General features: G+C 34.8%; 1 protein-coding gene across 3 annotated transcripts in view; it reads left to right on the top strand.

Annotated features, from left to right (window-relative positions):
* Positions 1 to 10,854, top strand: part of LOC135139357 (neuropeptide F receptor) — a 31,679-nt gene extending 20,825 nt beyond the window's left edge. For all 3 annotated transcript variants that reach the window (XM_064069571.1, XM_064069576.1, XM_064069564.1), the window contains 3 exons: positions 1,346 to 1,588; positions 2,908 to 3,162; positions 9,317 to 10,854. In XM_064069571.1, the coding sequence (XP_063925641.1) occupies positions 1,346 to 1,588; positions 2,908 to 3,162; positions 9,317 to 9,835 (1,017 nt within the window). In that variant the 3' untranslated portion in view covers positions 9,836 to 10,854. The remainder of the gene's footprint in view (positions 1 to 1,345; positions 1,589 to 2,907; positions 3,163 to 9,316) is intronic.
* Positions 10,855 to 15,984: the final 5,130 nt, after the last annotated feature.

Below are 15,984 nucleotides of genomic sequence, written 5' to 3'. Positions count from 1 at the left end.
GTCACATTTTTGATACCTACTTTCTGACATTCCAGTAATACATTATACACTAGAACAATTATGTCCGCAGTTACACAGCTTAAAAAAAAAGTTACCAAATCTAGTTACATCTACCGAACGTGAATTCCTTATAAGGCTATGTATGTTGTTCAGTGGAAGCAGTTTTGTTTGGAGAATAATACGTAATTATTTTCATATCAGTGATCATGTTTCATGTCAACTTGCCATCTAAAATAATGAACTAAATAAAAATTACATACTTACAGGTGTATTGTAGTTCGATTTATATCTTATCCCATTTAATAATTCATCCATTTATCAATAATTCCAGTCTAATATTCATTACATTAATAATTTGTTATTTGGCAAATTTGTTAATTTTGTTAGATAACGGGTTTTAGACCCACCACCTGGTAATAAATTGTTCTTTATTTTCTTTTTTAACACTTTCTTTCACTAACGTATTCACATCGTTTTATCTGACCACATCTTATAAACAGCATTTTTTTCCGCCAATCGCTTAGCTTGTTAGAAGTTTTTTTTTTTAATTTATTCGATAAAATCGGAAAGTTTACATGTGGTAAACGTAACCATCAATATCCCGATTGTGTTTTCTTCCGCTGCCGGAAAAATTAAGCCCGTGTGTGTCTAATTTAACATAAAGAGTGACTAATAATTTTTATTTGTGAGATAAATATGTCTTATTTTAGCTTTTCTTTTTTAAGACTGACTAAGATAAATTGTGGTTTTATCTCAGGACGTAAATGATATGCGTGCACCAAATTCATACACTTGCAGTATACATTTTTAACGTACAATTCTCAACGGAGGCGGTTGTTCAGAACCCGCACTGCATAAATATTGCAATCGAGATATAGTTGTTTGAAATCGCCTCTCGTTAAAAGCGAAAAGAAAAACAACACACATTTTTAAGAAACTGAAAATACTTCCAGAAATAAATATTTCATTTATCGAGGAAACATTATTCAGTCTTTCCACCATAAAAACCGGCGCAGTAAACTCTAGAGAACATCATCGCATGAGCAAATACCATAAAGTAGTTCCGTGTAAACACGTACTGTTTGTTATAGAAAATAAAACTTACAAAGCGACTGCACGAAAAAGTCAACATTTCCCATCCCTCTATTTCTCATCTCCATATTTTATGCAAAACTCACATAAAAGAAACGAAAACACTGTCACTCAAATCTCCGCAAAAGGAAAACGCCAACGAAACACATCAAAAGTCACGTCTTGCACTCGCGAGAGCCCTCAAAGAACGCAGAAACTGCTTTCCAACTTTTATTATGAATACAAAGATGCAGCTTCACATTTTTTGTTACAGATAGTTTCGGTGATCCGCAAACCTGCAATGCGTACCCCGAGGAATATGTTTATTTTGAACTTGGCCGTTTCGGATTTGCTTCTGTGTGCGGTGGTGATGCCTTTGACTCTGATGGAAATTATAACCAAATATTTTCCGTTTGGGAAAAACGTTTTCATATGCAAGGCGGTCGGACCTGCTCAAGCCACCAGTATTTTCGTCTCCACGATCTCCATCACGGCGATAGCTCTCGACAGGTACCAGGTAAGCACAAACAAATATATGAAATCTGGTTTTGTAACAGAGACGGTTAAAATGAAAGTGTGGAAACTGCGAATATAATATCCAATATGAACTCACAATGTTGAATTAACTGCAAATCCCGCGCCTCCTGTCAACCACACCATAATTTATGTTGAGCGAAATCCCACATTTTTGCGTGTTATGCAAACGAAAGCTGCCTCAAAGCTCTCCCCGCAGCATTCAACAATCCATAAATAGACTCGAAACGCCACAATAGCAGACAATCCCTCTTTCAGAATAATGAAATTTAAATTGAATGTCAATGGCAGGTTAGTGTTCTTGACTTTACTTGAGAGTTACAAAGAATTGAAGCCGTCTTTATTTCAAGCTCCAACGCGAGAATTTATAGACGATTTGTGTTGTGATAGTAGTATTTATGTACTTGGCGCTGAAAACTACACATACCTGAGGTTATTTATTCGTTTAAACTAAACATTAAAAGAATGGGCATCTGCTTTTGTTCGGAGGAATAAATCTCGAGAAATGGAGATGTTTGCTTCTGATTTTAAATGCAGCACGTACAAACTGAATTTGAATTTTAGTAGGTCATAAAATGTTGAAGGAATTGATCTAATGCTCTTCGGTGATTTATGACATGGTGCAGGATGTGCATAAATTTTTGATTAATGGGGATATGGTAGGAGATTTGAGACAGTTTTACACTTGATATAAATTACAGAGTCTTTGATGCGCGAATTTATCAAGACATCTTGAGAAACTTTTTTCTAAATGTTGCTGACTCACAGTTTCACTCGTGTCATAATAAAACTCGCGAAGTTGAAAATATAAATAACGAATTAATCATAATCTAATAAAGAATGTATGAAGTGTATGCCAATACTGGTCGGGACCAGAATTACAAAAAACTTATTTCGGTGTGACTACCCGACCTGAATTTTTTAAAATGTTGGTAAAAATGTTGCCTAAAAAAGCCAATCCGGGCCTGTGTATGAAAAACACTTTCTGCTAATCAAATCGCCACAGCGCCTCGTTCTTAATCTCCACATTTCCCTTAAAAAGCTTCCGTTTCATCCCCAACTTCCTACCTATCTATTTTCCTTCATCCTCTTCACTACCGACGCTTCCAGTGAAAAGTTATGTTTATTAATGAACACAGAGAGCGTCTGCTTTATTTAAACGAAAACGCCGCTTGTTAAATTCAATTTATTCCGAAGAATCGCCTACAGAATAATTCCGGATTATAGGTCCGTATCCCTTTTCGAAAGCTCGATTAGTCTCGCATAATTGGAAAATTTGGTCGAAAATTTGTTTTGTTACAGGTGATTGTATACCCTACTAAGGAGAGCCTTCAGCTTGTCGGAGCTGTCGTCATATTGGGTCTAATATGGCTTTTGGCCCTCGTCCTCGCCTCACCCCTGTTTATAGTGAAGCAGTTGAAAACTCATAAAATTTCCTTGGGGAATGGAATCGACGAACTTAACTTTTGTATAGAGAATTGGCCTTCCAATAACAGGGCGTACTATTCAGGATTTTCGCTTATTTTCCAGTATATTCTGCCCATCATTATTGTCTCGGTAAGTAAATATGTGCCTAAAAGCTTCTGAAGTTTTAATTTTATATTAGTGAAACGGCAAATGCTTCGGGGATTGTAATAATCTTCACAAAAATTTACATTTTACCAAGATGTTTAGCATACTTTTGAATATCTTAGAGGGGTAGGAAACCAAAATTTTAATTAATTCGTATTAATCAAAGACGAAAAATATGCAAAAACAACAGCGGAAATGTAAGCCGCAGTTGAACAGTTAGGGCGGAAGAACCACGCTTGACGTCATAACATTCTCGTACCAATTCAAGATTAGTATTTAAGGTGTTGCAAAAAAGCTGCTTTGTGTTACTTATTGTTACAAAATCTCTGCATTTGTGCCTTTTCTTTCATTCGTGGGCAATTTATTACATTTTGTTTTGTAATTTAGATAAAGAATTTTCTTGGCTTCTGGGGAGTTATTTTTATAGACGTCGTATAAGAAATAAAGCAATAATGCTTTACACAGACGCAGTTTGTTTTATTTGACGTTTTAGGTAGCAACCAAAAGATTTCTACACTAATAGCAGTAACTTATTACTAACAATAACAAAAACTATTTGCTTATTTGCACAACAACAAGCTCTATATATTTTAAATATTTCTAAGATCGAATTTACAATCTTAAACTTTATTTCGGTTTCGTCACTTCATCAGTTTGACATAGAAAAGCTAATATTAATTATTTAGTTCCAATAAATTTGGCCTGATGCCAGTGTTTACCAGTACGCGATTCAGTGTTATTCGAATTGCATTGTTCTGTGATTTGCCTGTCGGTGCAGTTCGAATACGAAACCAGTTAAAATACAAAATCACCCGTGAATTTGGCACATACATCTTAAATTATTCAATAGCAAGTGTAGCGTTGTGTTGATTAAAACTTTGTCTCCGTACATATTGTGTCGTGTTTACTTCAGTGAGTTAAACTCAAATTGTGAAACAAATGGACAAACTTTGTTAATCACGAAGCTTTAAACATTTAAATCTAAATTTACGAAGTTCGAGTTCTATTGTCTCACAAGAGACGTTCTTGAATGTAACTTTTGCGTTGAATGAAAAAAAAAGGTTGCGATATTTACATTATCTGTGATGTTAAAGTTTGTAATACAGCTGTTAAAATTCGTCGAACGCAAAGCTAAATATTTTTGGTATATTTGGTAAGTTTTTGCAGTATTTATTTCCAACATAAACTGAAAGACGACGGTCTCAAACGGTTCCCAAACTGCCAGAAACAGTAAAGTTAGCGAATTTACTGTTCGGAACTCGTTTGTTTGTTTATTTGTTGTTCCCTAGTTTCATTTATTCTGTTTCTAATATGTCTGTGTTATCATTTATATTTCAGTAATATTCACATTATAACTATTGGGGTATTCTTTTCAATTTTTTTTCTATTGTTTTTATGTCGTTTTTTACAAAAATTTCGGGCGAAAATTTCCCAGTGTTATTAATTTGAAATGAGCTTCGACAAACAACACCCTTTCACGTTTTGTTATTTTCAGCATCAGTTAAGCCAATACAAAATCAATTACCTGCCAATATCAGTATCCACTTGTAATGATTAAACCTTGAAACCGTGGCTGCGTTCAATAATTTTTTAACCCTCGGTACAGTAGGTACCACCTTCTAATTATATCGATGAAAAGCACCTCTACTACAAATCTGCCCTCTCAAGGCCTTCCGGTAACCCACAAAGGCACGTAATGTCACCACGTCCCAGTTCTAGTTTCACCGCGCTCTTAAACACCCCATACGTGATCTATACACTACCACCTTCTTCCTCCTAAAACATCATAACATAAATATTCCCGAGGGATCGTCTCGGGTTACGTGAGAATTATGATCAAGGACAAGCAACAACGAAGTTATTGCAAGCCAGCGAGGCAATAAAAGTCACAAAATGCACTTTCATATGGCGGTTCTGGAGGAATGTCGGTTGGTATCTTCATAATAGAGCACACGGAAGAATCATGATGCGAATAAAGAAATAAGTTGGACGTTATGAGGTCCAGAGATGTTGTTTGGAAGGATTTACGAAGTTGTAATTTTGTAAGTGACATTGTTGGTTGGATGTTTGTGGGAGGAATTGGAGGTATTTGTTTGTCGGGGAAATTGGATGACTGGAGGTGAATGAAAATAAAGCGGGAGTGATAGCTCCGAGAAATTGTATAGGCGAAGTTTTCCTTTAAAGTTTGGGTGAGTGCACACGATGTACATTTAATTACATTTTATTAAACTGAGAACTGTAAACGATTCAGTTAAGAAATATTCCAGGCCGGGACAAAAATTTATTACGTTATTGCGTGCGTGATAAATTCCGTTCGAGTAAAAAACTATATTGCTTTGGGAAGCAATTCGGTTGTCTAGCACCAGACCTGAGAGAGGCTGAAACTAAATTCCATCCCAGTATAGAATGGTTTCTTATCTTAAATATTCATCATGTCTATAGTCTGTTGTTAGTGTTCGCTTTTTCATGCGGAGAGAGAACAGTATCTGCGTTAAACACTCTATCCTTTTTCTAGCCTCTATACAATGTTGGTAAATTTATAAATTAGTATCTGACGTAATTTTTAAAAACACGTTAATCACACTTGGCGTAGTATCTGCTAAATTCGAAATGAATCATGATTTTGGATTGATTAACCTTTTGCTTACTCTAAATGTTTTAATTATGATTTTTACAACAAATTTCGTAAATTACGTTCGTCCGATGATTTTCTAAGAACGTGCATCAAAATATTTTCAAATTTTGTATAATTTTAATCAGTTTCCGGAAAAGTGTTTTTCTAATTTGGAAGCCCAATTTATTACCATCAGTTTGTTTATTTCGGTTTGTAACGGCAAGTTTATACGCCTTGAAACCGCCCGTCTCCATTGACGTTCCATCAAACAACTGGATTTCGCCTTTCACAAATGCTTTATTAATCAATGAACAAAATAATCCTCATGTTAGTTTATAACGAAATCGCTTGTGTATACATGATTGATCTATTGTTAATAAAACATTACATAACATGTAGATAAATTCGCTCCAAAATATGCAAACCATGATATTACGGATAAATCAAGGCTCAACGTACATAATTTATTCTTGAATAGTTTTCGGAATGGAGAAGCGCAAGGTACGTCGAATCATTCCTGCCAACTTAGAAACAATGACTTTTAATATACGTCAACATGAACGTAACGTTATGTAAATTGATAGCCGCTTTATTTCAGCCTTGAAAATCTTTTCGAATAAATATTTAACTCATTCGTTTCATTGATTACTATAAGAATAACCGCGTTTCCTTTATTATTACTCGCAAAAAATATGCGACTTTTAACGCAAACAACCCTGTTTACAATTTACAAAGTTCGAAACGTGGACTTGGGGGCATGATATTGCACAAACAAGTCTAGTGATATTTTTCGCTGAAACCGGAATAGTTAACAGTTTTAGTAACACAAAGCGAAATTCTTGCATAACGAATCCCTAGAGCGCTGTCTGCAATAAGCCATCATATATAATTTCGGCTTTATTACAAACGGGCGATATTAGTGAAACGACTCTGGTTGCTTATGCGCAAGCCGGGATCGTGTAGGAGTTGTTCTTAATATCCTTTTTGTAATTTCCACGCCAGAATGAATCTTTTTATTATCCGGAATTATTCCGGATCAAAAACGCAACCAATAATACACGAGTGTAGTTTCAGACAAGAGAGTACTTCAAGTTTTATAACAAGCGGAGAATTCAGATTTGTGTATTATTGGTTGCACCGAGTGATGTGACTGACGACTGGGGATCTGGTGGGGGCGGTGCAGTCTGATATTAAATCGAGGACTGGAGGCGGGGAAAACAGAAATATATGTCCGTTTTTTATTTTCGGGTAAAATTTTCAATTTCTTTTGCAAGATAGTTCACTATGTGCACCAAGAGTGCCACACTAAACATGAAAAATTTCCTATTTTTTACTTAACACTGTAACTAGGTCATTCTTTTTTTGAGGGAGAATGGAAATTTGACATGATCTACAATTTAACAATTATTATTATATGTACGGATTTTAACGCTATATCGTCAAAAATAAGAGTGGATTTTACAGTGAAAAAGGAAAACCGATTTTCTTTTAATTTTATTTCTCGTTGAAATGCCGACTACAATTTAGACGTTTAGCGTCAATAAAACATCTCTGGAAATACTCAAATATCGCGTTAAGCAATTGAGTGTTTCTCAGAATACGTGGTGGGTAGAGGTTTTATTGATTTTTTGTTAGGTAATAATGGTGGAGGCGCCGGGTGTAAACATTATAAATTTGGTGTACAAATTATATGCAAAACAATCTACATGTTGTTATGGCATAGGGATCATCATAACATGTTCAGCGAACACAAAAAACCGTTTAAACTCAATTTTGTCCATCAGCTTTCATTACATCACATAAAATAAATTTATTTATATAAAACAAGTTAAATTTTTTGCTCTTTAACATTTACAGTCAATTGTTATTTTCATTTCAATATCAATACACATTTATAATTAGCTGTGGTGTATAATTTTTTTACCTGTCAAAATTCGAATATGACACCAAAAAAAAACTACATTTTTTGTTTTTTGTGCCTAATGTTTCCAAATTGTAACATAATTTAGAATTTTTTTTGATAATTTTCGAACGAATTACTAGGAACGGTTTTAGAAATATATTTTTTCATCTCTCGACGTAGACAGAATATTTAATTCATTTCAGAACGTGTCTAAACATATTTTCCAAGTAGTAATGCGGCAGAGCGCTATCTTGTGGAAATATATTTGGCTGCATATATTAGTGTTTATCTTGAATTGGCATTAATTTGTTCATTAATCAATCTACATAAATCTATAGCTCTAATCCAAGTTTCGAAACCACTTGCCATATCCTCGTTTGGGACACTAATTCAATTATATCAAGTCCTTGACGAGTTCTACAAACCTCTTACTTAACAAGTCTTGGAAGTTCGAGTCCCTTATGATAATATCTGGCGGATCGTCAAAGTTCGATCTCCTTTGTAGTTATTTTGAGTGGACTCTAGGATGACTTTCTCCATTAATTACTTCCGACGTAAGATTATTGGGAGCAGTTATTAAATATAAGTGTCTGGACACATTAGAAAGTTGCTAGAGGATGTTTAACGCAGATGCTGGTCGTATTCTCACTCTTCACAAATCTTAGACTGTATGTTTTTTCAATTTGATATTGTTGTGTGACAAAGTGCAACTTATTTTTTAAAATATAATCTCTTATATAATTTTACATATTCTGATTATACTTTCCTTAGTTTTTAAAGGTATTTTTATTAGTCTATTACAAGATTTGTTAAAATAATTTTTGCTTTGCTCAATAAATAGTCCTTAATAATGTATGATAAAGTAGTGCGCCATTTTTTTATTGTCCTGTATTGTGAATAAAGAAACAAAGGCATGCTTTCTGTTGTGATATTAATCAATTAATGATACACATACTTTTAAAATATCGATTTTTAAAATATTCATTTCTCACTTTTTTCAATTAGGACGTCTTGTATTTTACTAAGTAGTTTAGCCTGTTTTTACTCTGTTTCTTTCTTAACAAGATATATATTGTTCCTGAAAAAAGAACACTCTATATACTTAGTTGATCATAATTTCAGAAGGTGCTAATCAATGACTCGTCACCCTGTATATTTCTATAAAAAAATTGCTAACTTGAAAAAGTATTATTAAAAAAATACGTAATATCCATGTTTTACAAACTCGGAAAGTTTTAATTGCGACAGTTATTCATTCAAGACCACCAAACTTCCAAATTTATAACGTACTAACCAAGGTGATTCTATAAAAGTTCGTATATCAAGTTAGCTTTGAAATTTCTTGAAATTGGCCGCCTCGTTGTAATGACTGATGACTACTCGTCTGTCACAAATGTCATAACAACAAAATCGAGGTCACTTTGAACATTCTTGTAGAAATAAATGTTTGATTAAACACAACTCAAGCATGTTATACTTACACAATATTCTCATTTGCGGAATTTTTCTACTTTAATAAATTGTTCGATGAAATAAAGAAGCGGCAGGCTCATATTAAAAATAAAAAAAAGAATATAAAAGGTAATCTTCTGTATCCAGTCTCAACATTCTCTTTTTTTCAGGCCGCCTACTTGCGCATTTCGTACAAGCTCCGCTACCGTTTCGCCGCCGGCTTCGTCAGCAGTGACGAGTCCTCCCAGAAAGGCCGCCGCCAACTCCGCGGTCGCCGCCTCCAACGCACCAACACCCTCCTCTGCTGCATCGCCGTTATCTTCTGCATCAGCTGGCTCCCCCTCAACATTTTTAACCTCGTCGCCGACCTCGACGACTCCAACAGCTACACCTCCCAACCCATGATGATCTGCTACGCCGTCTGCCACATGATCAGCATGTCCTCCGCCTGCTCCAACCCCGTCCTGTACGGCTGCCTCAACGAGAACTTCTGGAAGGAGTTCAAGGACATCCTCTGCATCTCGTCGTCGGAAAAAAACGATGCGTCGGCCGAGTCGCAGAAGATGTCCTTCAGGAACAAGTTCCAGAAGGTGCTGGGCAGGAGCAAGCCCGACCTGGTGGCGCAGGTGACGGAGTATCAACCCTGCAACACCGCCAGCAGCGATATGACGGTGCTCACGAAGTGCTAGCCATTAAAGAATCTGCGGACGAGGACGAACGGCCAAAGGGATCAAAGAGACTGTGCTGTACATAAGACGGAGAAAATGTGACTTGAGTGACTTGAGTGACTTGAGTGATTTTAGTGACTTTCTGGGGATTTTGGGGGGGTTTGGATGATTTTTTAGAGAACTGTATTATTGTTATTGTTTGGTGTTGTGCGAGGGGGCACTGGTTGGACGCTGAGGGTGCAGTGCTTTTGCTAGCGACGAAAGTGGTGCATCGGTACCAGGTAAATTAGGTTGTAGGTGCGGGTTTTGGGAAGTGCGAAAGGCACCATCTTGGAAAATGGCGGATGCGCTTATATGAGAAATTGGTCGTCAAGTTGATAGGAAGTTTGTAAAAATTTTTACATTCGAAAATCCAACGAAACAAAAAAGATTCGTTAACATGACATTGATGTTTCGAAAATGTATACAGTGTCCTTAAATGTGATATTATAAACACTAGTAAAATACAATTTTTTATGTTTTGTACCACATCAAATACATGTCACTGAATACCAAAATTATTTTTTAATGCCATAGAACTCAACATAGTTAGGTGTATGTTGAACTCAAAAAGGAAATACTCACAGTGAAACCTAAAAATTGTCAGAGAAATAAAAATACTAGATGACCGATTTTTCGTGAGTTGTTTCATATTAATCTGAGAATTTTTCAATGGCGCTCGCTTTATCCCACTTACAAAACCCGAAATTTTTCCTTCGTTTGAAAACCGAATTTACATGGTATATACAGAGTGTCACAACACCGGCGAGTCCACGGTGTTCCGTGACCCCACAAAGTGTTCAACAGGTGCCCGTCTCAGACTTTATAGTGTCCATTGACTCTTTACAGACTTCAACGTATATTTGTAAAACCTTAACTATTTAGATGTCAAATTGACAATTCGGATGCCTGTGACACCTGTCAATTTATAATGTAGTCACTTGTCAATCTAGTTTTTGTCAACTATACACACTTTACTAAATAAACGTCAACGTAACGTACTCCAGCGTTGTTTATTTCTGTAGACCTGCCTTAACGTATGTTTGTTTGCCAGAGGAGAACCATAGTAATATTAAAATATTGTTTCCGCAAGAAGAAAGGTGCTTTGAAGCGTAAAAATTCGCAAACTTGTTTGTGGAAAGAAGGTTATTTCCCCGATGACCTCTAAATTGTAAACTTTTGGAAGGTAAGTATATGATACGACGACCTGCAGATTCATTGATTTATGGGGTGAAAGTTGTACAGGCGGCGATTAGTCTTCACTTGGTTGGACGTGAATTTATCGAAAAGCGTTACAAACAGGAGATTCAGAGAAAAATGATAACAGGATTGATTATTAAGTGTCGTTATCAATTTCGAGTGATTTTTGCTTATTTATCAATCTGTCAAATAAGAGAGGCTTTTCTATCGGCAGCTGTTTTTTGACAACATAATAAATTGCGGATTTGCGAAGGTCTTAGCAAATGGGAGGATATTATTAGATTTTGATTTTTTTAGGGTAAGTAAACAAACATTTATGCTCTCGTTTTTACTCGTTTTGTTTCGTTTATTCCAATACTTGAAGTCTTGTTGTCATTATTTGTTTATTAATCACTAGGAGCTTACCGTGATCTGTTTTTGTTTCAGAGATATTTGTTTTTTGTTACATAAATACACATATCAAACAAAATTTGTGTCAAAAAAATTATCCGCCAGACAATAAAATCTTGAACTACTCGAATTTTCTTATGTAAAATAATTATAAAACAGCGCTAGCATTAAAACGGTATTAACAAAACTACAACTTCCTTGTAATTTGGACGTTCTAAGTTCAGCTCGTTTGCAAGCATTAACCGCACAGAATGCGCACATTCCAGCATCTGATATACGTCTCGAGGAAACAATGAGCTTGAGACTCCTTTTTGTGCAGATATGTTAATTAAAGACGTCTACATTTCCCACTACAAATGTACTTCAAATATGACTCCACAAAGCAAATGAAATTCTTGCATTTGTTATCATTTCCAGGTTGGCAGCTACATAATTTCAGTCTCAACTTCATTATTACGATATTAATTTTACAGTTGCTCAAATAATTTGTTAATAAGCTGACACTATTTCAAATATCATGTCTCTAATTTTCGAAACAACAGCCGCAAAGTACACGGACTCTCTTCAAATATTTGTTCTGAACAGAGTTAGGGCCATTTAGAGCATAATTTTCTCTGTATGTTGCGTCGAGACTTTAAACTGCTAGAACACTATAATAGTGTATTATATACCAAGGGACTGCAGTAGATCTAGTAATCTTCTAATCTTCTAAACTGAAGTTTAGTGCCCGAAACGAAGGCGAGGGTTATGCACACAAGGGGATAAGAGACGTAGTCCTGTGTAAGTACACTACGTTTCTCCTTGCTAGCAATAAAGATTAATTTTTAGATAGCCACGCTTCTTACATTTTTTCGTATCAGGGTGGTAAAATCAGTCAAATCAGGTGTTCGTTTTCACTAAAAATCATCATCTCTACTAAAAATTTAATGACGTCGTCTCAAAATTTTGCTAAATAATTTATTAGTACGAGTAGTAGAACTCATTATGTATTCGTATGTATGTAGGTTGTTTAAATTTACTACGACAAAAATTACAACAACTACAAAACCGATTGTTCTGGACTTAACCACGTTTCAAAGTCGTGAACACGGTGAATTGGTAATCACAATATATCTATACTCCGTTTACTGAACAGATACACATACATACATACATAGGACTTTATTCATGTTAAAATAATACATGATTAGGCGGAGTCTAGCCATAGGCTATTCCACTCAACCTTACAAAATAAATATTCAATGCAAAAACAATAAAATAATAAAATTAACTTAGAGATGCAATAGTTATGAAGAAAATAATAATATAAATATGTATATAATAACCACAACAAAAATATATAATTCACACAATAATTTAACAGTAAATATTAAGAATTTGGATACAGGATATATATCTACAAATATGGGCGTCCCAGATAGCTAAATTTATGACGATTCCGAATGCAACAAAATGTTTTTTATTTTTTTCCGAAAGCTGTTCACAGAAGTACAGTACAGCAATTCAGAATTAAACTTATTATAAGACTTAATAATGTTAAATGACAATGATTTACAAAAAATAGAGGTAAAAAATCTTGGCATTGACAACTGCTGAAGGTTCCTTAGTGGTATATTAGTATCTAAAATACTTTGTCTTGAGCGAAACTTCCTACGCAAATACGGAGGTGATGGAGTTTTAAACAACCGATATACAAAAACTGCTAAATGATATTGAAATACTATGTCCAGCTTCATCCACCCAAGTTCACGAATTTTGGCTGACACATGGTCATATTTCCTCAACCCAAAAATAAAGCGGCAGCAGTTATTTTGAATTTTTTGAAGACGATTTTTGTCAACAAAATCAAGAAATGGATAGTATATTATAAAACAGTAGTTAATATGAGATAATACTAACGCTTCACACAATTTTTTCCTGAGTTTGAAGTTCAAAATTAAAAAATTTGAATAAAGCATTTTTAGCGCCAAATAACATTTTTTTATGACGTTCGAAATATGAGATTTAAATTTAAAATCATCATCAATAAAGAGACCTAAGTTCTTTACAGTTTGCAAAACAGGCAGCTTCTTATTTCCAATTCTAATATCTATATTATTAGCAATAGCCATTCGGAGTTTTTTAGGTGCAAAGCACATTAGTTTGCATTTATCAGCATTAAGTTTTAAATTGATTGAAGACGCAGCTTTAACAATATTCACAAGGTCTTTATTTACATCATTACACGCATCCTCAACTAGGGAAGGCTGAAAATGAAGCAAAAGTTGCGTATCGTCAGCAAACGCTCTTTTTTTACTTGATGAAGGCATGCTTAGCAATTGGGCAGTATATATAATAAATAAGATGGGTCCTAAGATCGATCCCTGAGGGACACCCGATGTAATTAATGCTAATTCAGATTTTCCTGATTCAAGCACAACTTGTTGATAACGATTGGAAAGATATGATCTAAAAAAATTAGTCGTAGTTAAATCAAAACCATAGTACTGCAATTTAGCACATAGTAGATCGTGATCCAGCGTATCAAAAGCCTTAGAGAAGTCTAGAAATGTAGCTACAGATGCATAGCTTTTATCAATGGAGTCTATACAGTCATCCACTGTGACTGCTAAAATAGAAGTTGTACTGAAGCCTGTACGAAAACCAGATTGATCTTCTGTTAGAATGCCCTCAGCAGAGATGTAATTATAAACCTGTTTATAAATAACTTTCTCAAGGATTTTTGATAACGCTGGAAGGATACTTATAGGCCGTAAATCAGATAACGATTTGACAACAGTTGATTTAGGAACAGGACGGACAAGGGCCATTTTCCAACTTTGTGGAAAAAAACCAGTCTCTAAACAGCAATTGATAATATGAACCATATGTTTACATATAACAGAGAAGCATAATTTGATCATCTGAAGGGTAATTCCATCATATCCTGACGCATTTGATTTTAGAGCAGAAATTATGTCTAAAACCTCACCTTCCGTAGTGAGCGAAAATTTGAAATTACTTCCATCCCGGTATTTTTTATTCAGAATTTCATTAGTTGCATCCATACAGTTATGTGGCGGAGTAAAAACTGAAGAAAAATAATCATTGATTTCACTGGGGCTAAATGAACATGTATCCGAAAATTTGTTAGAATGCTGGACATTAAGACGTTTGAGGGATGCCCACAAACCTTGTTTATTCATAGACTGAGCCTGAAAAGTGAGAAGAGCTCTTTTTTCTCGTCTAATTGCTGCTAATGTGAGATTTCTTAATTTTTTATAGTAAGCCCAGTCGTCCACTGTTCGAGATTTTTTATATGAACTTAAAGCATTGTTGCGTAGTCTAATGAGTTCCTTGATTGAAGGCGTTAACCAAGGCGCATAAGGTTTCGTAACAACTGCTGTTTTTATAGGTGCATGTAAGTTAAATAATTCAGTGATGCATTCATTGAGATATTGGACCTTGTCATCAATACTGATTAAATAAAAAATGTTGTCAAACGGCGCTGAATGGAGATCAAGTAAGAACTGATCATAAATGAAATGTTTAAAATCACGGTATGTAACAATTTTAGGCGAAATATTCGGGACATCAATTTTTAATGTGCAATATGCTAACCTGTGGTCCGAAATTAGATCGGCATTAATTACACCACTTTCATATATAAAATCAGTACTATTAACAAATATGGGATCAATTAAAGTAGCAGATGTTGCAGTAACTCTTGTACTTTCAGTAATAATTTGTCTAAAATCATATGTGGTAAAACATTCTTGTAACCTGTTGTCAAAATGAAAATCGATATTCAGGTCGCCAGTAATTATAATATTTTCATACTGAGGTGTCACATAGGACAGAAAATTGTCAAAGAACTCAGTGGTATCCTCTAACTTACATTTAGTTTTATAAAAAATACCTATAAGAAAACTTAATTTTTGAAGCTGAAGCTCAACACATAAAAGTTCAATGCCACTTATACCATTATAATCATGGAGCACCAATTTAGCTCTGATGTTGTTTTTTACATAGATTCCGATTCCCCCACCAGTCCCCTTTCGATCAGCCCTATAAAGTTTATAGTTATCCATATTGACCACTGAGGAAGGTATATGATCAGAAAGCCAAGTCTCCGTCACCGCTACCGCATCAAAGTCATTGGAATATATTAAATTTTGAAATTCCGTAAATCCTGTAAACAGGGAACGTACATTCAAATGCGCTATACTCATTAGCTTAAAATTATTTTTATTTGAGCTACTGGCCATAGTCAATTTTAGATATTAATATATTAAGCTGCTTCTTGTACATAGTGCACTGCTGCTTGTCCCCGCATACATGTTGTGTCGAAATTAACGAATTTTTGTTTTTTAAATTATACTCAGCGCAGTTGATACATTTATAAGACTCGCTAGTACACTGTTTAGCTTCATGACTTAGAGAGCACTTGTAACATACTGACTCCTCATTTTTACAATCACGACTCATATGTCCATATCTTAAGCATTTAAAACATTTTAGTATCCTAAAGTTATCATTACATTTACATGAACGCCAACCTA

Source organism: Zophobas morio, unplaced genomic scaffold (assembly GCF_036711695.1).
Source record: "Zophobas morio isolate AGI-343-1 ecotype UQ-CSIRO unplaced genomic scaffold, CSIRO_AGI_Zmor_V1 ptg000004l, whole genome shotgun sequence".
NCBI classification, from domain to species: Eukaryota; Metazoa; Arthropoda; class Insecta; order Coleoptera; family Tenebrionidae; genus Zophobas; species Zophobas morio.
This window is presented reverse-complemented; position numbering and strand designations above follow the sequence as displayed.